At 39.0% G+C, this 26,901-nt stretch overlaps 1 protein-coding gene across 1 annotated transcript in view; it reads right to left on the bottom strand.

Moving 5' to 3' along the window:
• IGFBP3 (insulin like growth factor binding protein 3) overlaps positions 1-24,920 on the bottom strand; it is a 31,453-nt gene extending 6,533 nt beyond the window's left edge. The window contains exons 1-3 of the mRNA XM_081969995.1: positions 23,772-24,920; positions 19,077-19,297; positions 12,590-12,709 (exon numbers count right to left, since the gene is read on the bottom strand). Of these exons, the coding sequence (XP_081826121.1) occupies positions 12,590-12,709; positions 19,077-19,297; positions 23,772-24,180 (750 nt within the window). The 5' untranslated portion in view covers positions 24,181-24,920. The remainder of the gene's footprint in view (positions 1-12,589; positions 12,710-19,076; positions 19,298-23,771) is intronic.
• Between the last annotated feature and the right edge of the window lie 1,981 nt (positions 24,921-26,901).

Raw genomic sequence — 26,901 nt, 5'->3', positions numbered from 1 at the left:
TCCTTCTGCAGACGAGCTTTATGGGAATGCTGACTTCATTTTCCAGCAGGACTTGGCACCTGCCCACACTGCCAAAAGCACCAAAACCTGGTTCAATGACTGTGGGATTACTGTGCCTGATTGGCAAGCAAACTCACCTGAACCCCATAGAGAATCTGTGGGGCATTGCCAAGAGAAAGATGAAAGACATGAGACTGAACAATGCAGAAGAGCTGAAGGCCGCTATTGAAGCATCCTGGTCTTCCATAACACCTCAGCAGTGCCACAGGCTGATAGCTTCCATGCCACGCCACATTGAGGCAGTAATTGCTGCAAAAGGGGCTCAAACCAAGTTCTGAGTACATATGCATGCTTATACTTTTCAGAGGTCCAATATTGTTCTATGTACAATCCTTGTTTTATTGATTGCATGTAATATTCTAATTTTCTGAGATGGTGGATTTGGGGTTTTCATGAGCTGTATGCCTAATCATCACAATTATGACAAATCTTGCTTTGCATGTAATGAGTCTTATCTCATATATTAGTTTCATCTTTTAAGTTGCATTACTCAAATAAATGAACTTTTGCACGATATTCTAATTTTTCGAGTTTCACCTGTATATCCATCAATCCATGTTTTTTGTTACAATTTCAACTTCTCTTCAATCCTTTTTCTTTCTAGGAAATACATGGCGCTTTCAAATCTTAATTTTACTCGAAGTCTTTTTCCCCATTTAGGAAACATATCCATATAACTGTATACAGAGAACAAAGTAAATTATTTTCCTATATCTTTTTGAAATAATACTCAGACAGATCAATGCCAAAAGAAAGTAAGTAGCAAGTAAAGCTTCAATAGGACAGGAACAATAAAATAGTCAAGCTAAGAGAGAAAGAAGACTTCCATTTATACTGCTCCTTCTTTCCCATTTCCATGCTATTGCCAAAAAAACTACAAAGTCAGTGTGGTCATCAGAATTTGAGCTCAACTAAAATACAAATTTATTTTTTACATGTTTATCCCAAAAATTCAATGTATGCTGGTCAATGGCTACTAATGCTGACTAGTTTATCACTCTCAATTCTCACAAGTCAATTATTGGTACAAGGAATTCAAAGTCCTTTTCCCCATTAAGCTTTCTTCTGTTACTTTCAATTTTTTTCTAAATGTTGGAGGTATAAATTTAACAATCCATTTTAATACAGTCACTTATTATACCTTTATTTCCTGGATTCAATATAAATTCCTAGTGCCAGGTGCTATTAATCTACTTTCCTAGTTTGTGCATTTTAGCTACAAACTGTCAACAAACTGAAACTGAGGGCTCAAATGATCTAATGTATCTATATAATCATATATTTTTAAGTACCAATCTAGTCTAGAAGGTTCCAGAGGAGTTTCAAATTTAAATAAAATTTGAATCCATAAGACAGAGGAAATGTCTTAACACTATGAGATTATCTATGCTAAACATAACTGCATGTAACAGAACAAAAATCTGCTAATCCTCAAATGCTACAGGATGGGGCAATGGGGCAAAAGTGCACAGAAATTGGGGGAGCAGCAGGGAGAGGCAGTCCTTTCCTTATTGGCTTCTTTTCAAAAATCTTCCATTGTCAGAAAACTGTAGGTCCAGTATAAATATGTGTATTGCAGAGGACAAGGCATAAGTGAAATATCTTCCTCAACGTATTAAAGCAGTTCCATTTTCCAGAAAGTTTGATATCTCTGCATCAAAATCATCTGTCTATTTGGGACTTTAAAATTTTAAGTTGAGCATTCCTTGTTTTTATGCTGATAGTGAGAGGTTTCTAATTATTACAATGAAAGGTTTTTGCTTTTTTTAGAATCCAAATATTGAGACTTTGAATATTGTGTGCAAATTATTCTTTTTCTCACTGAAGACCATAGCTCTGAAGAGCAATGATTTTGAATTTTGATAATTTATTTTTATTCTTCCTTCAGTCATGGAGGCTCACAAAGTTCAGGTAATAGAGAGGGGAAGTTGTGCGGTTTTCACTGGAGTTGTGTGTTAAATATTAGTAACTGTTTTTTGAATCCTGACATCATTGTTAAAACTGAATCATTATTTGCTGAAAACTCCTCATTCTTTAGATCAGAAATCTTCAGAAGAGATTCATATTCTGATTGCTGCTGTAGTAAAGACACAATGAATTATAGGCAATAAATATAATTTCTACTACTTGGAGCTGTTCCCTGGCTACCAGTGAGAACAATAGTAAAATGTTTCTTGAAATCATTGCTGCTGCCATAGCTATCATTTGCAGTAATTTCAGATGGAGACATCATGTGGTAGCAGCTGTTGCTGCCCTCCATATTGGTGTAAGCATCGGATACATTCCACAAAAAGAGGGGTATTGAAATCCCCACAGCTGTGCTCCAAGAGGACAGAATGTTTAAATGGTTACACTGAATAGTTCATCAGAATTTGATGAAACTTTGAGTCTTGGAGGTCTGTCTTGTCAGATGAAGAACAATGTTGTACAGTCTTCCGTGCTCTTTGCTTGTCCATTTCCCCAAACCTTCCTCTTCTCTTCCTTTATGTTATGCAAGAATATGTAGCCCTGACAAGCATTTCTTTCAAACGGGAATTGGGTTTTATGCTTCCCCAGGTAAGGAAGGGAGCAATGCCTGGTGCTGTTTGAAGCATTTGGCAGAAATTTGCAAAGGGTATGACAAGTTTTGAAAAGCTAGTCTGTTTCTCTGTGTCTCTGAATTGCTACCACCCTGCTCATTTTTCATAAATTAGCATACTTATTTCTGTATTCTACACATTGAAGGTAGCTTCCAAATTCTGTAAAAAGTATAAAAAAGGCATATATGACTATATGAATTATCTTTGTCAGCTTTTTGGTCATGGAACATTTGGTCTTGAGCAATAATTTTACATTTCATTGGGAGACACTCTTAATCCTTATTCCTAATATTCCACCCTCCTGCTGAATGGAATCACAATTCTTGGGAAGTTAACTTGTACTTGAACTTCATAGAGCAGGGAAAATATTATCTGTTCTACATACAAAGACTGATTAATAAAGATACCAGTGACTATCAATTGGAATCTCATTATTCAGGAGAGAGATATGCTTAACGCTTTATGTTCTGTAGAATTACGACTCCCATTATATTGCAGATTGACCTTAATGGAAGTTTTTATTCAGTAATATTTGGAGGATCACACATTACCAAACTTCCTCCCTTCCCTTACTTCCTCTAATTAGCCTGAATTGCCTGAACAAGTCCCTGAAGTTTTCTTGGCAAGATTGTTCTGAAATGGTTTGCCATCTTCTTCAGGGTTGAGAGAAAATTATTGATCAAAAATTAACCAAAGGTGGAACTAGAATCTACAATATCCTGGTTTCTAGCCTAGGTTTAATGTATAAATATATGCTAGCACATTGTTTTTTAAAAAATCATGCATACCAACTGATCAGTTACAAAGAATTATTAATTTTCAAGTTTGAAAAACCGGAAAAAATATTATATTGTCAATGAAATTTTATTTGCTAAGGGCTGGAATTTAAGGTGAATTTTTTAAAATCAGAAAAATCTATTAAAAATGTAAAAAAAAAAAGATTGCACCAGGAGACAATGTTAAACATGATGTCAAAAGATTTGATAGAGCTGCTTCTAAACTATTATGTAGAGAGAAATTAAAATAGAGTAATATTAGCAATAAGAGCAGATTTTTTTAAAAAAGAAAAGCCTCTGGACTTTTCAGAATTCACTGGAAGTTGGCTGATAACTTGATGATGACTTTCCTCTTTTTCAATTCTCCAAACATATAAAAGTCCATCTAAAAATATTGAATGCCTTACTAATAATCTCTAATAAAAGCAGGGGAGTCAAAATTGCATAATTGTAAAATGGCCCCTGGAAGTGTTTCCTGGAAAATCAATCATAAGAAGATAGGTTGTCAGCCAACCAAAATTTTCTTTTAAAAGTACAATCTATGCTGTGGGGAAGAGGAGGAGGGAGGAGGAAGAAGAGGTTGTGATGTACAGCTTCATCTGTCCCATGTGTTTGATTTTAAAAACTGACAAAAGATATGACTTTGCAGTCATACCTTTGAGCTATCTGCAACTTCTGATCCAGACATCACTCCCATAAATTTCAAATGGATGACTGCCAAGTTTGTAAATATAATAATCCATGAAAAATAAATATAACTTTAATAATTGCTATACCTGTGGTGGGTTTGATCTAGAACCTGACAGGGAAGTTCCATGTTTGATGTTTAATGTTTGATCGGTTTTCATATCACAAATCCAGTTTACTTATATAACCTTTGATATTATATTTTTGTTCCTATTCAGTTTATGGAACTGAGTTTTGAAATATACACCAACAATAGAAAAAGAAAGGGAGAGGGGAGGAGAGAATGAAAGGAAGACAGGGGAAAGAAGAAAGAGGTAAGGAGAGGAGAGGAGGGTAGAAGGGAGAGAAAGAGAAGGAGAGAGATTAGGAAGGGGAAGAGGGAGAGCAGAAGGAGGAGAAAGGTAAGGGAAGAAGGAAGGGGAAGGAGAGGAGGAAGGAAGGAAGTAGAGAATGGAGGGAGGGAGAAAAAAAGGGAAAACAAGGTGGTGTTACAACAGGAGGAAGGGATAGTAAATAAAGCAACCCAAACTGTATATTATAACCTATTAAATGAAATAATACATGTATAAGGATGATAAATGTAAAACAAAATAACAAACATGCGAATGTATACTTAAAATGATATGTAAGAGAATAAAAAAATAAAAATCTTTGGAAAAAAATATGGATGTTTATGGGCTAGGCCAGTGGTCGGCAAGCCGCGGCTCGCGAGCTACATGTGGCTCTTTACACCCTTTAATGCGGCTCTTCTGTGTGCTGGGCGCCCGCTCCCCTCCCTCCTCTCGGGCTTCGGAGGGAAGCTTCTGCAAAAGCCCGGGCGAGTGACAACAAGTTCCCGCCGTTACGAAGTCTCCAAGGCTGTAATTTTCTGAGCTGTGCACGCGTGCCTGTTTTCCACGGTGTGGAGCAGTGGCGAGCGATGATTCCGGAGGCCATCAGTGGGGGGGCAGGGTCCCCCCTTGCATTCCTCATCTTCCCAGATGGCCCCCGGAATCATCGCTCGCCGTGCAGAATCTCGCCGCTGCTCTACGCCGTGGAAAACAGGCACGCGCGCACAGCTCAGAAAATTACAGCCTCGTAGACTTTGGCGGGAACTTGTTGTCACTCGCCCAGGCTTTTGCAGAAGCTTCCCTCCGAAGCGTTCCGAGGGAGGAAGGGCCAGTTGGGAAATGGGCTTTGCTCCTGCTCCGGGTTGTAAGCTTCCCTCCGAAGTCTTGGGATGTTCTGAGGAGTCCCCCAAGGCAAAACGCCGCTGCCAGGTAGTTAAAAGTACCTCTCTAATTCTGTCAGACTCTGTCAGTCTCTCTCTGATTCCCTCTCTCACTCCCTCTGTCTGTTCCTCTCTCTGTCTGTCTGTCTCACTCACACACACACACACACACTGTGGTCACCTTGTTGAGTGTTCCAATCACATTTGAAACACTCAACAACTGGCCTGCATTTATGGTATTTTGCAGCATTCTGCAGTCATAGGACCAATTTTGGTCCTATGACTGCAGAATGCTGCAAAATACCATAAATGCAGGCCAGTTGTTGAGTGTTTCAAATGTGATTGGAACACTCAACAAGGTGACCACAGTGTGTGTGTGTGTGTGAGTGAGTGAGACAGACAGACAGAGAGAGGAACAGAGAGAGGGAGTGAGGGAGGGAATCAGAGAGAGACTGACAGACACACACACACACAGACAAAGAGAGACAGAGAGGGGGAGGGAGGGTTAGAAAGATAGACAGACAGAGAGAGAGACACCCACAGACACACCACATACACAGAGTGACAGAGAGAGAGGAAGGGAGGGGAGAGAGACAGAGGGAGAGACAGAGACAGACACACACACACACAGAGTGAGTGAGTGACAGACAGACACACACACACACAGAGTGACAGAGATGGGGGAAGGAGGAGAGAGAGACAGAGATACAGAGAGAGAGACAGACAGATAGACACCCAGAGAAAATGACAGAGGGAGACAGAGAGGGAGGGAGGGAGAGAGAGACAAAGAGCCAGAGAGAGAGAGAGAAAGAAAAAGAAAAAAAGAAAGAAAGTGGGAGAGATGAAATTAAAAACAACAACATACAAACCTGACTTACTCAAACTATCCAAGGAAATGCAAGGCCAATGTTCACATTAGTGGTTGTGACTTTGTCAGTCATTGTCAGGATGTAATTTTCTCTACATTGTAAGGCAAATTTTACGGAATTTAACGTTATCAATAAATAATATCGTTCTAAAGTTTTTGTTTTATTAGTTGTGTTATTTGTAACCTCCCGACCTATGTGGATACTTGCATGCAGAATATTCTCAATAAAAACTTATTGAAACTAAAAACAGTGTACCATCCTATGTATTTTCAGTTTTAAAAATGTGGCTCTCAAAATAAATTTCAATCGTGGTTTTGGCGAGATTTGGCTCAGTTGAAAAAAAAGGTTGCCCACCACTGGGCTAGGCCAACCTTTATTGGAGCTGCTCATGATTTCTAGAATCTCAGCATAAACGTGAATATACATATTAGGGAAGCTTGAATTAGATTACAGACTGAACAGACCTAAACCTTGAAGATTCATGATAAGGTAAGAGATAAATTCATAAATTCTCAATCTAGGAACTTATTCTGGGGAACAGAAATACACATTTCTTCAATATAAACAGTTACACTTGTTTCACAAATCTCAAAACTATTTTTTTATACTAGCTTCATTTCTATTGTTTTTACACAACTAGAAGTCAGGATTTCTGTTAAATTTTCTCTATATTCCACTCTAATCTGTAGTGCTTTGATCTGATGATCAGATGGAAGAAATCCTTCACCATAATCACTCATCCTCAGAAAGAAAAATACCTAAAGCAAACAAGAAAGCTTTTTTTCCACACCACAAAATTAATCATCAGGGATATTTCATTCTAATGTTTTCTTTAAAAAGTTATGGTTAAGGAGTTTTATGTATATGGAAGAACATTTGATCATATGAACCTTGCAAATTAAGTAGTATAACCTAGCTGCTAGTTCAAAGAGAACTGGCCTGTAAAATAGAAAATCTTCTCCTTAATGGAAGATTATGCAGAGAAGAATTTGCTACATTGAACAAAGTAATGGAATTCTAAAAAATGTTTGTGAAGAAGGATTGTCATCAAAGAACTCCAGTTTAGGCCTGAATCAGGATTAGTCATAACAGTTTTTTACTTTATTTTGATCTGCATCAATTAAAAATACTTGCTTTTCAGGGTATCCTTCTGTTACCAGTGAGATCTTTCATCAGTTTTTCTAAATGTACATTCATTGTAATTCATAAACTTTTTGATCTGAACATTTTCCCATTCAGTTTGTGCTACTGGATATTCATTACCTTGTTTATATCTGCATATAAAAGCTCCCCCCCCCCCAGTTGTTCAGCTTAATGTGACAATCAATTCGAAGAAAATGTATGCTATTCAAAATGATATATATTGAATCAAAGACATGGAAATATATATTATAAATATATTTATAATTCAAAGTAATTGACCTAGTACAGTCATATGTTGATGGAAATATTTGCTGTCTTTCTTTTGTTTTTTTTAAAATTTTCTTTAGAGAGCTGCTGCCTTTTTTAAACTGAAGGGCACTGGCTCTGCTGATCTGTGACTTACAGCGACATAAAAAAGTCCTGCACGCTTTCAGTTTTAAGCTGTATTTACATGTTTAATCAACTTTTCATTCATAGAAACCACGCAAAATTAGTACTTTGATGAAAATTTCTGTAGTTGGAACGTCCCCCAGTCGCTTTCGTGGCTTCGTCATCCGGGAGCGCCGACAACATTTCTGCCTCCGCAGCTCCCGGGCGCGGCCAGGCGGATGTTTATAATATTTTAATATTTTATATATATATATATATATATATATATATATATATATATATATATATATATATATATATATATATATATATATATATATATATATATATATATATATATATATATATATATATATATATATATATATATATATATATATATATATATATATATATATATATATATATATATATATATATATTATTTCATGAAGAGAGGTGAGGCTCTGCCTCCCTTGCCCGCACGTCCCTGCCTGAATCTATCTGTGAAGCATCCATTGCACGTGATGATCTGCTTGTCAACTTGTAAAGTGTTTCCATGCTTATTATCAAGTTGACATTGAAAGAAAAAGAGGGGGAATTCCATGCATACCTTTGACGATATTTGGGGTGCTTTGGTAAAAATCAAGCAACCATGGCAGAGGACACACTATCCGAAGAGAGCCTGACTGCAGCCAGCTCCAAATATCAAAGCTCCAGATATCAAAGCTGAGATGCCTGTCCCAATGGCAGAAGCAAGAAGGGATGAGTACTGGTGGAAATTAGCCCCCAAAGCAGCTGAAGTTGAGTTCCCTTACCCCAATGCCCAGGAAAAGGGAAGGGTCCTGAGCAAGCTGGCAAGGGTGGATGTGGGACTGGGAACAAGCTAGGTTCCCAAAGCCCCAGATGGAATCCCAGGGGAATGCAATAGAGCAACTGAGGGAGGATTTTGACCGGACCACCCTTCGTGATGAGGGGCCATTATGCCGTCCAAAAGAGAGGGGAGGGATATCCGACCCTGTTGAAAGGAGGAGATGCAGACTGCAGTGCAGCCCCCCTCCTCCACCCCATAGAAGGAGAAAGAGCCGGAAACTGCAGCCAGTGTCTCTCTCATGCAGCAGGCAGTCTGCCCAGGGGAGACAACCCCTCCCTCTCTCCAAACTAGAGGTGAGGAAGATGGCCAACCATATCAAGTGTAAGCATACAGAGGGCGACAGGAGGTGGGAGGAGCAGGGCTGAACAACCCACCCTGATTCAGGTGTCTCAGACCAGTTAGCTCTGTTCCTTGATTCAGCTGATATCCACCTTGAACGCTATGGGCACCTCTACCCATCCCCCAGAGCCATGGTGAATACTATCACAGATGGATTAGAGGGAGAAGCAAGGGAATGACTAGCAGCCCTCCACAAGAGGAGAGCCCTCCAACTGCAAGGTGTAGATGACTTCCTACGACTGCTTAGAGGCCAGATTTGAGGAGGTGGAGGAGGACCTGTATGCAGAAGATGAGCTCAGCGACCTAAAGCAGAGGGGCCGTCCCATCAAAGAGCACATCCTTGAATTTAGGAGTCATTGGAAGGCTCCTTTACCACAGTGTCTGTTAGTGTATTTTTCAGAACAAGTCTGGACCAGCAGATTGCTCAAGAAACTGCCTACGATGAAATCCCAAACTGACTCTCTGAGTGGTTCCGAGTAGCAATAAAAGTTGATTGCGGATTGCAGTCCCAGGGGAATATCAGGACCTCACAGAAGTATTTAGCAAGACCAAGTGCAACATTCTGCCACCCCTCACTGTGAGGCAGATTGCGCCATCAAAATCATCCCCGGGGCAAACCACCAAACCCAAACTCTACACCATGACGCCTTAGGAAGTGCAAGAAATGTGCAAATACATAGACAAAAACCTAACACGAGGGTTCATCGAGCCAGCCAAGCGACGGGTTGAGGCACCAGTCCTCTTCAAAGAGAAAAAAGACAGAACTATGAGACTGTGTGTAGACTTTAGAAGAATCAATGCCATGTGTGTACCCAACCTATATCCCCTCTCCCTCATGAAGGACATGCTATCTCACCTGGCCAAAGGAAAAGTCTTCACTAAACTAGACCTCAGAGAAGCATACTACCAAATACAGATCAGGGAAGGAGATGAGTGGAAAACAGCATTCAACTGCCCCCTACGGAGCTTCCAATTCAAAGTGATGCCTTTAGGACTGCAGGGAATCCCAGCAGTGTTCATGCAGTTAATAAACAAGGTGCTGCACGAGCACCTCTACAAGGGGGTTCTTGTCTACCTGAATGACATCCTCATTTACACGGAGACCATGGACGACCACATACCCCTGGTCCGACAGGTACTAAAAAAACTTCTGGCAGCCAACCTGTATGTCAAGCTATCAAAATGTGAATTCCACCATGCATGTCTGGACTACCTGGACTACCGAGTGTAAAATGAGGGAATAGAAATGGACCCAGCCAAAGTACAAGCTGTCCTAGGCTGGCAACCCCCTTGCATCCTCAGAAAAGCTACAAAGCATCCTAGGGTTCGCAAACTTCTATAAGCAATTCATCCCCTCCTTTGTGAAAATTGCCAAACCCATGACAGAACTCTTAAAGAGGGAGCCCAGGAACAAAACCTCACCTGGGACAACATCTACAATGGGACCTCACCTGCCAAGAGGCATTCGAAATACTAAAAGAAATGTTTGCAAAGGAACCAGTGCTGAAGCATCCTGACCCTGAGCAGCCCTTCGTGATCCAAGCAGACGTCAGCGACATGGCAGTAGGAGCTACTCCAAAGAAACAACCAGGAAAACTTACAATCCTGTGCCTACATCTCCCGCAAGCTCATAGACACAAGAGACACGATGGGCCGCATGGGAAAAGGAGGCTTTCACGGTGAGATGGGCACTGCTAAGCTGGAGACACCTGTTGGAAAGGGGCCAGAAACCGTTCGAAGTCTGGACTGACCACAAAATTCTGGAGGCTCTCAGGACCCCTTGGGAAACTATCACCCAAACAAATCTGATGGGCTCAATATTTCAACCGTTTCGACTTTGTACTTAAAGCACATTTCGGGTGGGAGGAACTTTCTAGCTGACGCCCTCTCCTGCATGCCCCAGTACAAATGTGAAAGGAAGCAGGTGGTGGATGCCATCATTCCCTCTACTCAAATAGCTGCCCAAGTGACCACCAGACGACCAGACGACAATGCTGTGACCGGCAAGAATAACCAGCAAGCAACCTAACCACGAGACTCAAAACCAAACTGCTAGCAGACCCAACACAACCAACACATCTTGGCAAAGAGAGATGACCTTGCATGGAAGGGGATGAAATTCTACATCCCAGAATCCCTACACACCTTAATTCTCCAGAGGAGCCATGACGCCAAACCGGCAGGCCACTTTGGGTTCCTAAAGACTTTACACTTAGCCCAGAGGCAGTTCTGGTGGCCCGACATAAAGAAAGATGTGGACAGTTATGTGAAAAGTTGCATCATTTGTGCCACAATGAAGAGATGACTGGGAATCCCCACCACCCTGACTGCTGCAACCAGTAGCAGAGCCAGTGAGGGCGTGGGAGGAGATCGCAATGGACTTTATAGTAAAATTGCAAAAAAGTGGGGGAAACACAGTGATTTGGACTGTAATAGATATGTTCTCCAAACAGGCACACTTCATACCTTGTAGTGGACTACCGTCAGCTCACAAGCTATCCAAACTGTTCCTGAAGCACATCTACCGCCTGCATGGAGTACCTCGAAGAATTATCTCAGACAGAGGGGTCCAGTTCACGGCTAAGTTCTGGAGTGAGTTCCTGCAGTTTGTTGGGTCATCCCAGGGTCTTACCTCAGCTTTTCATCTGAGCACCAATGCGGGGGGAGGGGCAGAGAGACTGAACACCATGGTAGAACCGTACCTGAGGTGCTATGTGAACTATCAACAGTCCAATTGGGCAGATCTATCTTTTGCTGAGGTTGCGTACAATAATGCTGTTCATAGTAGCACGGGACTCACACCATTCAAAGTAGTGAGTGGCATGAACTTCGTCCCAATGCCTGAGTATCTAGGGGATCCCCCCACTCAGTCAGCTTGACTGATTGGATGTCAATGCTAAAAGCAACCTGGGAAAATGTCAAAAAAGTGCTGGCCAAAGCAGCATGAACCTATAAGAAACAGGCAGATAAACACCAAGCTCCACAATGGCCATTCCAGGTGGGAGAGAAGGTTTACCTTTCCACAAAATGTCTGAGGTTAAAACTCCCTATCAAGAAACTGGGCCCAAAATTTATGGAACCATTCCCCATAGTAAAGATCATCAACCCAGTCACAGTGCAATTGAAACTGCCTCAACTGCTGAGGAAGATACACCCAGTGTTCCAAAGTAGCCTCTTAAAACCTGTGGTCAGATCCACTCTGAGATTACTACCCTGGGAGCTCCCAGACCCTCCAATACTTAATCAAGTGCAAGGGCTACCACTTATCAGAGGCATCTCGGGTAAAAAGTAGAAATATCCAGGCTGATTGCCTTATAGCAAAAAACCACCAGTATATTTAAATACAATATTTGCATAGTAGTTAGCATAAAATATCATAAAATCAATGGCCTATCCAAAAAATATAATAAACCGTAAAGCGTGCAGGACTTTTTCACACAGCTGCATGTTGGAAGTTTATTCTGTTATTAATAATAGCAAATAAAAACAACCAGACTTGACTTTAGATGTTACTTTAGATCTAAACCAAAAGGTGCTTTAAACTATTGTCAATTTATTTTGCATTTAAAAAACCAGGAAATGAACACGAACTCTTCTTTGTTGTTGCTTACGGATGATTACACGGTAATGAATTTGCATCTGCAAGAAGAAATGGAAATACAGTACTAAATAGTTCGTCTCACCTGCTTTTTCTTATAAAATCCCTTCTTGTCACAGTTTGGAATATGCAATCCTCTTGGACTTAAAACATTCAGAATCTTCAGATTGTTTAATGTGTCTTCCATCTCTCTTCGACAAGGACCCTGTCAATTTCAATTTATTTTTATAAATTAACGATTTCTTTTATGTTAGAACATAGAATAATGTATGTAGAAGGGATCTTGGCATTTTATTTTATTATAAAGAATATGCAAATTTATATAAAATAGCAAGAATCACTCAAGAAAGATTTTAAAAAGTTAAATTTTGAACATAACACTGTCATACATATACATTAAGAATCTGGGTACTTTATTTTTTTTAATGGTTCCACAATCTATGTGTACTCTCAAACAGAAATACCCATAATTAACTGGGTAAAATGCATTATTGGGAGGATATAGCCCAACCCTCATTCTTTCTTCTGACCAATGGATTAGATTACTGACATCTGCACATCGTGTTTTCTGGAAATTCCAGGCAGCAGGAATCGGCAGCAGTGGCAGCTATCCCCACTGCCTGGAACTGCCCAAAAATATGACGCGCAGAGGCCAAAAACAGGGCATGCGGAGGCCGAAAGCGTGATGCGCAAAGGCCAAAAACACAATACACAGATTCGGCGATGTGTCTCTGGTGATCCCCACAACCTAGAATGGGTCTGAAACTGAGCTTTTGGAGGCTGAAAACACGATGCATGGAGGCGCCTATGGTCTGTGGCAATCCCTGCAGCCTGGAACAGCTGATTGGGGGTATTCCAAGAGGTCGATCAGCTGCTCCTGCTGAATCAGGCTGCGATAATGTCCTGAAGCTGACCTGGTTGTTTGCTATTTGCTGTAAGGACGCTAGCCAGATGAATAGTGATGGATGCTGGTAGGCAAAGGCAGATTTTTTTTTCTTGTTTTCTTCCCCCAAAACTAAGGTGTGTCTTATTCTCCGAAAAATATGGTATACACCTCTTTCTTAGATTCAAGACTTGGATCCTAAACAAACCTAACATTTTTAAAACAAACTTCTAAAACAGTGTTTCTCAACCTTGGCAACTTTAAGACCCGTGGACTTCAACTCTCAGAATTCCCCAGCCAGACTGGGGGATTCTGGGAGTTGAAGTCTACAGGACTTAAAAGTCGCCAAGGTTGAGAAACACTGTTCTAAAAGCTCCTACTACAACTACATGTGATTTTGTAAAAATGTGAGTTGGGAATGAGGCTCGTGAATTCTATGATAGTGCAACCTGGGAGAACATAGGAACATTCATGATCCTCCTTAAATTCATGTCAAAATCTTATTTAGAATAATTCCTTAGCCTTAACCTTCTCATTTTTTGCATACATGAAAGCTTTTTCTTCTTCTCCATCCCCTCAAGGGTTCTTACTCATTGTACAAATCATGCATTTTGATATGTCTTGGGTGGGAACTATAAGCCACCTGTGTCTGATGGTTTTGCCCTAGGTTATTTGGGAACATATTTGATAGTCAAACTGAATTTGACTATCAAATTCAGAAGAAGTGGATGAGATAATTTACAGAAATTTGAAGACCAAGAACACAGCCTGTTCAGAATTCTTACATTAATAAAACCTTTTTGTTTAAATATGTTTTCATATGGAGGGGAAGTCCTGTGTGTATTTATAATGTATAGTTCTTTGGATGTTGTTGAATCACAAGTCCTATCAAACCCATCTATCACAGCTGGAAATAATGGATGCTAGCAATATTACTTCGGCTTAGCAATATTTCATCTAGAGGGTCCAGACTTTTGATTTTCATGTGCATTTGGAAACTCAATGATAGAAAAGAAAAACAAACCCCAACAAACTAATAGAAAAGGTATGTATGTATGCACACACACAAACACACACACATATATGTTCTTTTTTGCTTATTTTACTGAGGTTTGGTCTTATGCCTTGCAATACTGAGCTTTTTAATCTATGACCTCCATGCTTTTCCCCTCATTTGTGATATTTATGTAGAGGTAGTAAACGACTTACAACTGGTTACTGTTCAGTTACGATTGCCTCAGAATAGGTACTATGGCTCATAAAGCACATCCAGCTGTCATGCCATGCTCCCTGATGACTGTATTACAGCCACCTGGATTAGCCTTTGTGACCGGTTGCAAATTCTGCAATCATGTGACTGTCTTTTTGGCAAACAGTGCCCATTGGGGGGGGGGTATTTAACTTTACAAACATCACAAAAATGTTGAAAAAAACAGGTCCAATCACTTGGGTACCTTGACTTATGACTGAAATATTATAACTGGATTTTGGGCCACAACTGTGGCAGTGGTGGGTTTCAATTTTTTTAGAACATCTTCTGTAGGTGTGGCCTGCTTTGTGGGAGTGGCTTGCAGGCCATGTGACCAGATGGGAGTGGCTTGCCAGCCATGTGACTGGGTGCCATGTGACTGGGTGGGAGTGGCCAACTTGTTAAATGTGGTGAAACTCACTTAACAACGTTCTTGCTTAGCAACCAAAATGTTGGCTCAGAAACTCTGGCATTTGAAGCATTCAAGTCTTAAAGCTGTCAAGTTACAAGACCCTTGTACCCCTAACCCTTTAGAAAAAAACCAGGGGTGTTCAAACATGACAGCTTTAAGACTTGTGGACTTCAACTCCCAGAATTCCTCCTCCAGTCATGTTGGCTCAGGAACTCTGGCATTGAAGTGTGCAAGTCTTAAAGCTGTCAAGTTACAAGACCCTTGCACCCCTAACCCTTTAGAAGAAAAACCCCAGGGGTGTTCAAACTTGACAGCTCTAAGACTTGTGGATTTCAACTCCCAGAATTCCGCCTCTCACTCTTCATCTTGATGATGGGCAGATGGGCGGGGGAAGGGAGCTGGAACTGGTTCTAAACGGCACTGTAGATTTGTGGAACCTCTTCTATAGAAGAGGTTAGGACTGGCAGGAACCCATCCCTGAACTGTGGTAATATGTTGACAATTACTTGAAAGTGCACTCATTTCAAGCTCTTCTATTGTGTTGCTATTTTACAATGCCTTTAAAAGCAAATTTTACTGATTTATAAAGCCAGAAAATTTCAAATGGAACAATAGTGTATTTATTGCTCTGAAAATTGTTAATGTCAGAATTAAGTAGCAGTACTTAGATGGAAGAAAGCCAGAAACTATTAGGCCTATAGGTTAGATTGGGCAATTGAGGCTGTGGAAGATAGATTTGAACTAAACTTGAAAGAGACATTTTATTGCTTTTTTCCCCCAGCAGCCATTAACGAATCCTATCGCAAAAATATGGCACTCAAGTCTAACAAAAATTCACTTTTGTAGTCATTTTTTGCCTTGCTGTGAGGGAGGGAGGGAGGGAGGGAGGGAGGGAGGAAGGAAGGAAGGAAGGAAGGAAGGAAGGAAGGGACTAATTTCCATCCAACCCACAGAAAAAAATGGCCAAGGACAAAATTATTTTAGACGTACTTTACCTATTTATAAAATTATAATAAAATAATAATTATAAAATTATTTAGGAAATAATTTATTTATTTTTAAACTGGGAACACTAAAACATTGTAAGAACAGGGCATTTCATCAGAACATTTGAATTAGCATTATTTTTCTGAAACTTGAATACAAAACTTATTTTCCTCATATATGTAAATCCCTAAACATGAGAGGACTGGATTTTTCAAAAATGTTACAATTTTATTTGTAAAACTAATTTTGTAGCTTCCATGGTTGAAAAAAAAATTTGAAATGAAATGTTTACTATCTTTTGCAGATTTATAAACCGTTTGCTGACTTAAAATCTTTGAATTTGAAATTTCTTAAGCCTAGAAATATAAAATATTTAGTCAATTCCTGCTCGTATCTTCTCAGAAGCAGAGCCACTGAACTTCATGAAAACAGAATCCATAGCAATTTTAGATAAAGCTGTGTAAAGCTCAAGACCCACCTATTCCAAATAGCCGGCCTGGCTCAATCATAACTTCATAACGCTCCTGATGGGTTTTTTAATTCAGTAATTTTATTTAATGGGATTTTAAATTGTGTTTTTTAATTGTCTTTCACTTATGAGTCTACCTCCTCCATGCACATGTATATGTCTTTGTTCTTTATGTATGTATGTTTGTCTTTATCTGTATTTTATCTGTTTTGATTGTACGCCGCCCCGAGTCCTTCGGGAGAGGGTTGCGGCTAATCAAATAAATTATTATTATTATTATTATTATTATTATTATTATTATTATTATTATTATTATTATTATTATTATTATTATTATTATTATTAAAATCTTGTGAACAGTTTGGGTGAATCTGGCATCTAAGAAATATTTTTTTCCAAATCATGATGCATGATTATTTCCAGTAACATAAAGTCTTTCGAGAGCCTGCAGTCATCCTTTGTCTCATTCTCTATCATCTTCTTCTCCCTCCCTTATCATAAATACAACTGCAGTTCATATCAGGAAACGTATAAAGGTACATCACTACCAATGCAATTGAATTCTTCTGATTTCAGAATTTGGGTACTTTCATTGGCTAAAAAGTGATTGCATTGAAATACAATTATTCTACCTATTTTATTTCTGTCCAAGAGGGAAACAGACTCTGAAAGCTAACATCGATGGACTGACTCTGAAAAAAGAGAGACTTTTTATGATAGAATTAGCAAGACAGATACTTTTTGCATTTTTTCAGACATTTTTTATTTCTGTAGGCTTTTGGAGTAGTCTCTCCTGCAATTTTTTTTTTCTTTTCAACAACACAACACTGTGTCTAGATCAGCTATGAATGTTTTGATGCAAAGCCAAGAAATATCCAGCAATGTTTTGTGCGCCTGTTGGCATAGACATGGGGGATAAGCAGATTTCCTGCCAAGAACAGTACATGAACCACAGTATTCTATGCTCACATTTCCTACAACTCGGCTGGCCTGCAGACTTTGTTCGCACACTGCACATAAGGAACAAGAAACAGTAGCCACTTCATCCTCATGTGTTATTTTGCCCAAAGGCATTTCAGTATGGCAGAGCAATCACTAATGAAGCCAGACATGACTTTAGGAGCAGTAGACACCTTTTGATAGACAGCCAAAAGTTGATTCAGAATCTTACATTCACTATACTCATTGGAATTTGCTGCTTGGGATGCAAGCTCACAGAGAAGAAGTAAGAAATTTTATATTTATTAATAATTAGTCTTGCCTATTGGGAAGAATAAAAGTGAATTGATCCATTACCTGGAGGTAAAAACATCCAAGTTAATCAAAGCGGATGAATGTACACATTCTTCTTTAAATTTCTAAATGATAACTTTATTAAAAGGTTTACATCTTGTGAAATTACTAGACATTTTCTGGAATAGGAATCACAACATTTGTCTATCTAACTGTTTACTAGTCTGCTTATTTTAAAGAGACAGTATTCACAAACCCAAGAAGAAAATTTCTACTTTTAATAGGTAAAGGAACACTAATGGCAACAGCTTTGGTATTTGTGGTGGATCTCCTTTGGTGAGGCCCAGCTTCAAGACTACCTTCAGCCACAAAAAGCCACTGATTGACTTTGGGCCAGCTAACCCAATTTAACTCACAGGAGTTGTTATGGGAAAAACAGGGAAGGAGGAAACATTGCATATGCTTCCTGGAGCTTCTGAACAAAAGGCAGGATGTAACTAACAATAGATAATGAATAAATGAAATATTTTTAAGGAAGTAAATCAAGAAAAGTCTTTCCTTTCATCTTCTCTAAAATAACTGCAATATTTTCTCCAAACTAGAACTTTTATATTTACTAAAATGTAATTGAAGATGCTGTTTACTGACATCTTCAAACTAAAGCTAATGTGGTCTAGTGTTAAGGCCCCAAGCTAAAAAAATAAGAGACTATGAGTTCTAGTCCTGCTTTGGGCTTGAAAGCCAACTGGGTGATTTTGGGTTAATCACCACTCTTAGCCAAAACCACAGGGCTGTTGTTGTAGTGAAAAAAAAAAGAAGGGAGTTGTATTAGGCATGTTTGCCACCTAAAATTATTTATAAAAACAATAAAGGTTGAATAAAAATAAATAAATGTAATGACATAAATCTTTAGCTATAAATGGTGGGTAATTCCATAAGAGTAAATATTTAAATTACCTATAGGATAATCACAGAATAACAGAGTAAAATTTATAAACAAAACTTCCAATTCCATTAAATTAGTACTCTAATAATATTGATGGCAGCAAAAATTCGGGTAAAATCCAGGCTGTGTATTTTAACTTTTTCAATTATTTTTATTGCTTTTTTTTTTAACTTTGTTCATTGCCCGTAAAACTGCGTGAAATTGGTGACTATGCAAATTAAATAAACAAAGTAAGTAAATTAATAAATCTGTAAAGTGTATCCATTTAAAATGATGTAGTGAAGACATGGATGCATATGACACTATTAAACAGTATTTTATCTACATAATATTGTTAAACAAAAGCTTACATATTTGTAAGCAAGCAAGTATATAACAAACTTAAATACTTACATATTCAGTCTCCTGTTTAGATTCAGAAGAGAAATTCTGTGTGTCTGTGCTCTGCGAATCGTACTTATAACGCTGGGTATTTTTGGCATATTCTTTCCTTATGACATCTATTTTGATCTGATGGACATGTGCCTTGGAATCTAACATCCTGTTGGTGCTGGGAGCAGACTGATTTTCTGAACTACTACTAGTCTGGTCTTCATCTGATTCACTGGAATTCCCTTTAAAGAAAGAACCAGTTAAACAAGCTGTTAGCCAATCACAGTCTAATAAATAGCAACTTATGTACTGCTTTTGAATATTGAATATTAAGTTTATATGTTGCCATCATTTACATAGAACATTACTGAACAGGAAACAAACAAAAAATCAGGTCAGTTTAATTCTGAGGAAGCATAACAAAGCAAAAATCTAAATAAATTTTGTGCATATATTTAGTTTAAGTATTACATATAGAAAATGATCTGCTACTGATGCCACAATACTTAAAAACAACTACTTATTGTGTCCTGAATGCAATACATAGTTCAGAGCACATCATTTTAAGATGGCAGCCCTAGGCATCATATAGGTAATAGCACCTGCTTAGAGTTTAGGGACTGAAGGAACCTGGTAATTTCAACATCATTATTGGGTTGCAAGGCTTATGCACCTTTCATTTATATTTAAATGTTTGAAAAATGTAGAAATATTCTACATCAATTTGTTTTCCCAGTCGTATTTTTGAACCCTAAGTCAAAGTAGTCCTCAGTTCGCTTAGTGACAGTTTGAAGTTACAACAGCACTGGAAAAAAGCGGCCTATGACCATTTTTCACACTTATGACCATTGCAGCATTTCTATGGTCACATGATAAAAATTCACACACCTGACAACTGACTCATATTTTATGATGGCTGCAGGGTCCCAGAGACCTGTCATCACTTTTTGCAACCTTTTGACAAGCAAAGTTAATGGGGAAACCAGCTTCACTTAACAATGGTGTTACTAATTTAACAACTGCAATGATTGACTTAATAACTGTGGCAAGTAAAGTCGTATAATGGGGGGAAACTCCCTTAACAAATTTCTCACTTAGCAACATAAATTTTGGGCTCCATTGTGGTTGTAAGCTGAGGACTACCTGTATAGATAGAAACTGCTTTCCCTATATTTAAATAATATCTAACTGTCACCAGAAGAGGGCAGAATTGTACCAGGATTCAATTGCTTTAAATCTGGACCTACATCAAGAATCTATTGGGATGTTATCTTGACTTTTAAAGGATTGAAATAGTTTGCCTATTTATTATTTGTAGGATTTATTGTAAGAGTATCTATTTTTGAGTTTGCCATGAAAGTTTTTCCTAAATGGATGTAGACATAGTGCAATCTGTAATAATAAAATTGGATTATTAAATAGTAATTACTAATCATTAGTATTTTTAAAAAAACTCTTAAACCAGGGGTCCACAACCCCTGGTCCACAACCCATTGAGAACCGTGTCACGCAAGCAGCGGGCAAGCACATAAAGTTCCATTTACACATCTGCATGATTAGGTTGTATGCATGAAACCACCCTTTTTCCCACTGCCACTGCTGCCAGGTGTGGAGCAGAAAAGGTTGGGGATTGCTGTTTTAAATGATTATTACTTCATATTTCCTGCTATTTTGAAGGAACTTGCAATTCCTTTCAGGGTTGTTAATATTATACTGAACTATCGTTCTAAAAACAAATATGCATACTTGATTTTTCCCAGGACTTAAAAAAAAGTCACTTTCATAAAGGAAGTGTTTCAAATATGTGGCAAACAGTTCTTATACAGTTAAGAGCTATACACTTAATTTCTCTCCAGCTGCTACTATACCTGGTTACACTTCCTCTGTATATTTTATTAAAGTTAGTATGTCCCAAGCTCATTGGATATTTATATTTCAGCCAAAAAAACACCTGTGGCAATAGCTCAAAAAAGGCACAATATTCAATGATTAACAGGGAATGTATTCACCATTTTTCCACTTTAGGAGCTTCATAAATTAATAAACATTATGTTCTACATTGTTCTATAAGCACACCTCAGCAAGAAGTCTGTTACCTAATTTCTCTTTATGTGTCAAATGCTGCCCAGAATTGACCTTCATTTGTTCACATTCATCAGTAGACAATAGCATCTAATACAATAATTTGACAGCTTTCTGTTTTCATGGAAATATCTATCAAGGAACTTGGGATATTTCAGTATATTGCAGAGATTTGTATGGCATATTTTATAGTACATGTGTGGTTTATGCATGTCTGCTAAGATTCGGGATGGGGAGCACTATCTGATCTTGTCAGAAGAGAGTCCTAAACATAGCAAATGCTGCTGTATGGGGAAGCTGAACAGGGGAATGTTGCTCATAGTACTCTATTGCCCATGGTAGCTTATCAGTTATTGTAGATCTTCTCACTAAGAAAATCCTGGATCAATCTCAATATTCAGAGAGCACACTTTGAAGCCCAACTGCCTATGATATACAACAATGCAGACTATAGTATTTATTTATTAATTTCCCATCAAGGATAGCTAAATTAAAGGTCACTTCTAGAGGCCTCTTTTTAAATGCTCCAAGCACAGTAGATCAGTCTTTTTAAAAAGTTTGATTTATAATGAAAACACTATGATACAGATCTGTAATCAGCTCTATCCTCTATGTCGATTAAATGAGCATTTTAATTAAATCCCATTGACAAAGAGGTGTTTGAGTGAATCCCTTCATAATTTCTTCCATTCCTGGTCACTGATAGTCCTTGAATTTATCTTTTATTCTGAGTGAATAAATACTCCTTGAATTTACAACTAGTCACTTAACAACTGTTTTAGATTATGCCAGATCCCCAAATGGATACTTTCAATCCAGATTCCAAGTTCCAATAATCACCCCCACACACACACTAATGGGATTGCATTTTGAGCAACTGACACCTGGCCAGCCTTTGCAGCATCCCATGGTCATAATGCGGAGACTGTTGGGAATCGAAAATATGCAATTATCAAAACAGATTTTGAGTTAATTCTGGGAAACAATATACAAGTTGATTTGTAGCCAAGTTCTGAGATGAAAATGTTTAACTAAAGATGGACATTAAGTAAATACACAAAGTACACAAACTGAATGTGATGAGGAAGCTAGAGATGGACAATATTGCTTACATCAGTACCTTACAAATGCTTTCCAGTGAAATTTATCTTAATATTTCATGTCAATAAATCCCTACACTGTGCTCCAATAAAATATGTATATATACAGAAGTTGACCATGTGACCAATGAAACATTGCACTGTTTCTACAATGGAGAGAAGCAGCCTGGGGTCTATCCATTTTAAATTTCTCTTGTTTCCCATCTCTGAAATCAGATAAGCTAATTGTATTGCCTTGGTCAGTCTGCTGATTACAGGAGACAGAGCAGCAACTCCCTCTCTTTGTCTTCCACTTTTTAGAAAATCAAAGAGACAAAGGGATATCATTTTGGAGAACTACTAATTTAAGAAGAATTGTTCTGAAGCATTAAGGATGGATATGTCTATTACACATGCAACCATACACGCATATAATAACACTTTAATACAAAGTGGCATAATTCATGGGTCTCAGTGTAAAGGCTTCTTGTGTTACAAAAAGAAACTGTCACTGTTACTTCACTTAAATAACTTTTAAATAAAACTGATACAAGAATGCACTTTTTATGCACAATCAAGTTGTTTTATAACAAGAATAGCTTACTTCAGATAGGAACACCAATGAAAAAATCGGCAGCAGAATATATTGGCTAATGGCTATTAACCATTGCTATACATTGGCCAATGTATAGCCAAGTAAACCTTAAATGCTCCTGATCAAGAGAGACTTGAAGTTCATAGGATATTATATATTTATAACACTTAACCACCAAGATTACCCAGGGAAATTTACGTATAGATATGGGAATCAGGCACCATCAGGGCACACAGCTGGTTTGCTATATAGGAATTGCCTTTGCACGTAGAACTAAGATATAGTCTCCTACATGCAGACACACGCTGAATCAGACTAAACCGAAAGTCATCTATTAGTGAACTCACTTGGGTTTCAAACTATTTGAAACACGGACTCGTCTTTTCTTAGCGTACTTAACACAAAGCGTTGGACTTTACAAAGTATCAATACTTATTTCTAATAGGGGCTAATAATAAGGAATATCAATATTCATTGTATCCATTCACGCGTATCCATTCACGCTATGCACTTAACATCTAAAGACAATGTATTATTACCCCATAGTTTGGACTTCATATGCACTTACATGTACACATTAACGAAAGCAACAAATCCTACCAACCTTACCGTCTCGCCTCCTGCTACACAGTGCCGTGTATCGGCTAAGTACAGATCACTACTGGGTGACCTTGGACAGCCTTCACTCCCATCCTTTATTAATGGCGGGTCGTCGCCGGGGGGGGGGGGAAATCGGAGGGGAGGTTGCATCATTCGCCTGGATCTTCTGGAAGAGGCGAGTCTAGTCCAACAACCCAGCCGCGGAGTGTTGGCGCTGCTTTTTTTGCACAAACCTCACCTGCCTTACGAGCTGCGCACGCGCACTACGATCTTCTAAGCAGGCAGGCCACACTATTGCGGCCGCCGCCGCCGGGATCCCCGATTACAGAATCATATACGACCCGCTCTTTGTTTTCTTACCTGGTCGGTGGGTCCCGCGCAGGAGGAAGTCACGGACCCCGCTGCTGCTGCTGCTATTGCTGCCGGACGCCGAGTCGACGTCCACGATCTTGCATCGCCCCTTGCCGTCGAGCAGCGCCTGCAGAGGTTTCGGCTCGTCGCCTCGGGGCCGGCAGTTGAGCCCGGAGCCGCAGCGCTCTGTATAGACGCCGCATGGCTGTCCTTCTTGCAAAGCGCAGGTTAAGCAACACCCGCAGCCCGGTTCGCGCACCAGCTCCGGGCATTCCGGCACCATGGGCTTGCACTGCTCCAGAGCCCGCGTGTCACACGGATCGCATCGCACCACCGGCCCCACCGCCACCGCCAGCCGGCTCAGCAGCGCCGGCGCCGTCGCCACTGCCCAGAGTAGCATGTAGAGCCCAGACACCATAGCAACAGCGACAGGGAGGAGGGACGAAAAGATCAAGAGCGGCAGGCAAAGAGGAAAGAGGGTCTGCAAGCAGCCTCGAGCAATGTGCGCTGGCCGACTCGGGTACTCCTCGTGCCCAGGGCAAGAACAACCAAGCACCAACACAAAAAGAGACGCACAACTTCACCCGCTTTTGCACACACGCTTCTTTAGGTCCAGGACAGAGCACAAGCACGAGTCCTGCTTGCCTGGGGAGAGGGAGGACAAGAAGCGTAGCTCCTTGCAGCTTCTGCGGGAGCCCCCTTAAGTTTAAAGAAGGTGGCAGGAGGTTAGAGATCTGAACCTTCAAACTCAAAGCCTGAAAGAGACCAACCTCTTTCGCAGAAATAAGCTAGAAGAAAAGTCTCAGTCCCTCCAGTTTTGCCGCAGAAACAGTTCCCCTATTTTGACCTTTAATATTAATAGAGTCATTCAGAGGTATAGATTTGTCTGTTTCCAAAGCTCCTTCCTTTTCAAAGCTACAAAAATTGCTTCCTTTGGAAATTATCCCCCCCCCCCCCCCCAATTTGCCGCACAATTTTTTAAAGAGTCCCTCCCGCAAAACAATAAAATAAGATGTCCTTTGGAGAACGGGAGAAGAGAGAAGAAACGCAGAAGAGGAAAGATGATGCAAAATAATAGCAATATAAAGAAGATAAATGTCCTTTCTTTTTGTCGTTTAAATCTCCTCGTTGCCTGCAACTCGCTCTCGCTCTCCTAACTTTGCTCGCTCTGATCTCTTCTTCAGCCGCAGTTAGTGCCTTATATAGATCCCCTCCTTAAGACACGCCCCGGACTTATGAATAATGAATACCATTGGCAGCCGAATAGAAAGAGGGGGAAGACTTTCGGTCAAGAAAGTAAAGAAGGCGGGAGGATCGGCGAATGATTCATAATGATAAGGTTACTTCTTAGAAATTTTGTTAAAGTAGATACTTTTGTATTGGGGGGGGGGAAGGCAGAGGGGACTCGCGATTCCCCTCCCAACCTTTCCATTTGCCTTTGTTTCAGGGAAAATGCCCCGTCCGCTTCTCGACTCAAGAAAAAGAGCTCCAAATAGGAAATTCTTTTTCAATTCTTGTCTCCAGTAGAACTGACTAAAAGAAGAGATTAAACCCAAGAGGCCAGTTTTTTTTTTTTTAATGGCAGCCAATGTTTAGGATATCACCTCATATGATATCTGTACTTCCTTAAGAAACTGAAATGTATGCAAGATTATATACATGTTCCTGCCAGTCTGCCTTTCTTCTTGGCAGCTGCGGGAGACAATTAAGCATTATATCAATTAAGCACCAATTCCTATCTTAAATTAAGAAAACACTGATCATGGTTATTCTGCACGATATTCTTAATTTTAGGAAAAGATCTATCTCCTTTATAAAAGAAAGATAATCATCTCTTTCTGCATAGATAATGCTCTGGTTTGGTATTGGTAATATTTAATGTTTGAAAAATCAATATTACAAGTAGTTATTGAATGAATAAATTGTTTAGTTTCATCTCCAAACCAGATCAATTAGTAGTGCTCACGCCTCAGATTAAGAATTTGATGTATTTTTCATCAGTCATTTTAACTTTAAAAAAATAATATTTTGATATAGCATCTCTGCTGATCTTTTGTTTAATTAAAAGCTTACTTTTTAAATAGCAATTTTATACAGGCCATTTTAGAAGTCAGTTTTTCAGTGAATGACAGTAGTCCATCTTAAAATGTGTGTTCGAACTACCATTTCATACCATTCTATGAAGGAGAAAATATCAAATTGGTTTATATTATTATTGCTTATGTTAGAAATTATCTTTTAAAGTATGATGAAGAAATAACAAATGAATGTCAGTGCTCCAGAATTATTCAGGAAATACTTTCTTTGTTTCTCTTATTCTGAGAACTTGCCAACAGAGGTCGCTAATTGCTTAGTCCAGAGATGAGGGGACCAAATGTGATTGAACTGATTTACAAAGATGCTATTGATCACTTCCTTCTTACTAGTATACTACTGCAGAATAGTGTTCTGGGTTTTTTTAAAAAAACTTTGAATAGCTTTGGGATTCTGTAATAAATTATGGTCACCATCTAATGGAGAGTTAAGTGCAATTTCAGTTATTAAAAAAAGTACTTGTGCTTCATTTTGGCATCTATTTTTAAAAAAGCAAAAATAACAGAGATGGTTCATGCATCCTGAGCAAAATAAAAGCTACTTTTCTGTATTCTAAATATGAGCAGAGGTTCTGTAATGAATGAAATAAGCAGCAGTTTCAGATATTTAAGTGGTAAAACTGTACCTATTATGTTTCTATAATAAAGATTCCAACTTTAATCCTCTTAAGGAATATAAAATATGATTTCTGGAAAGAATTGTACTGTGAAATATGGAAAATTTGGTTCTAGAGATATAGCAACCACATTGTGTAATACTTAAGGCAACCACAGCAAAACAGACCGTAAGAGTTAAAATGCTTTATATGTTCAATTATATTTCTAGAATAATGCCCTTGATTATTGTTAAATGTACCTTTCTTATACTAAGAAACATATAACTACGCTGAAAAAAAATAGATAACTGGGACAGCACATCAATCATTTTTGGTATGCTTACATCTTGTTTAGAAGTTGGCAAAATCCATACAACACAGGTAGAATAATAGAGTTGGAAGGGACCTTGGAGTCTTCTAATCCAACCTCCTGCTCAAACAGGAGAACCT

The sequence above is a fragment of the Natrix helvetica genome, assembly GCF_964273705.1.
Source record: "Natrix helvetica genome assembly, chromosome: Z".
In the NCBI taxonomy this organism is placed as follows: Eukaryota; Metazoa; Chordata; class Lepidosauria; order Squamata; family Natricidae; genus Natrix; species Natrix helvetica.
This window is presented reverse-complemented; position numbering and strand designations above follow the sequence as displayed.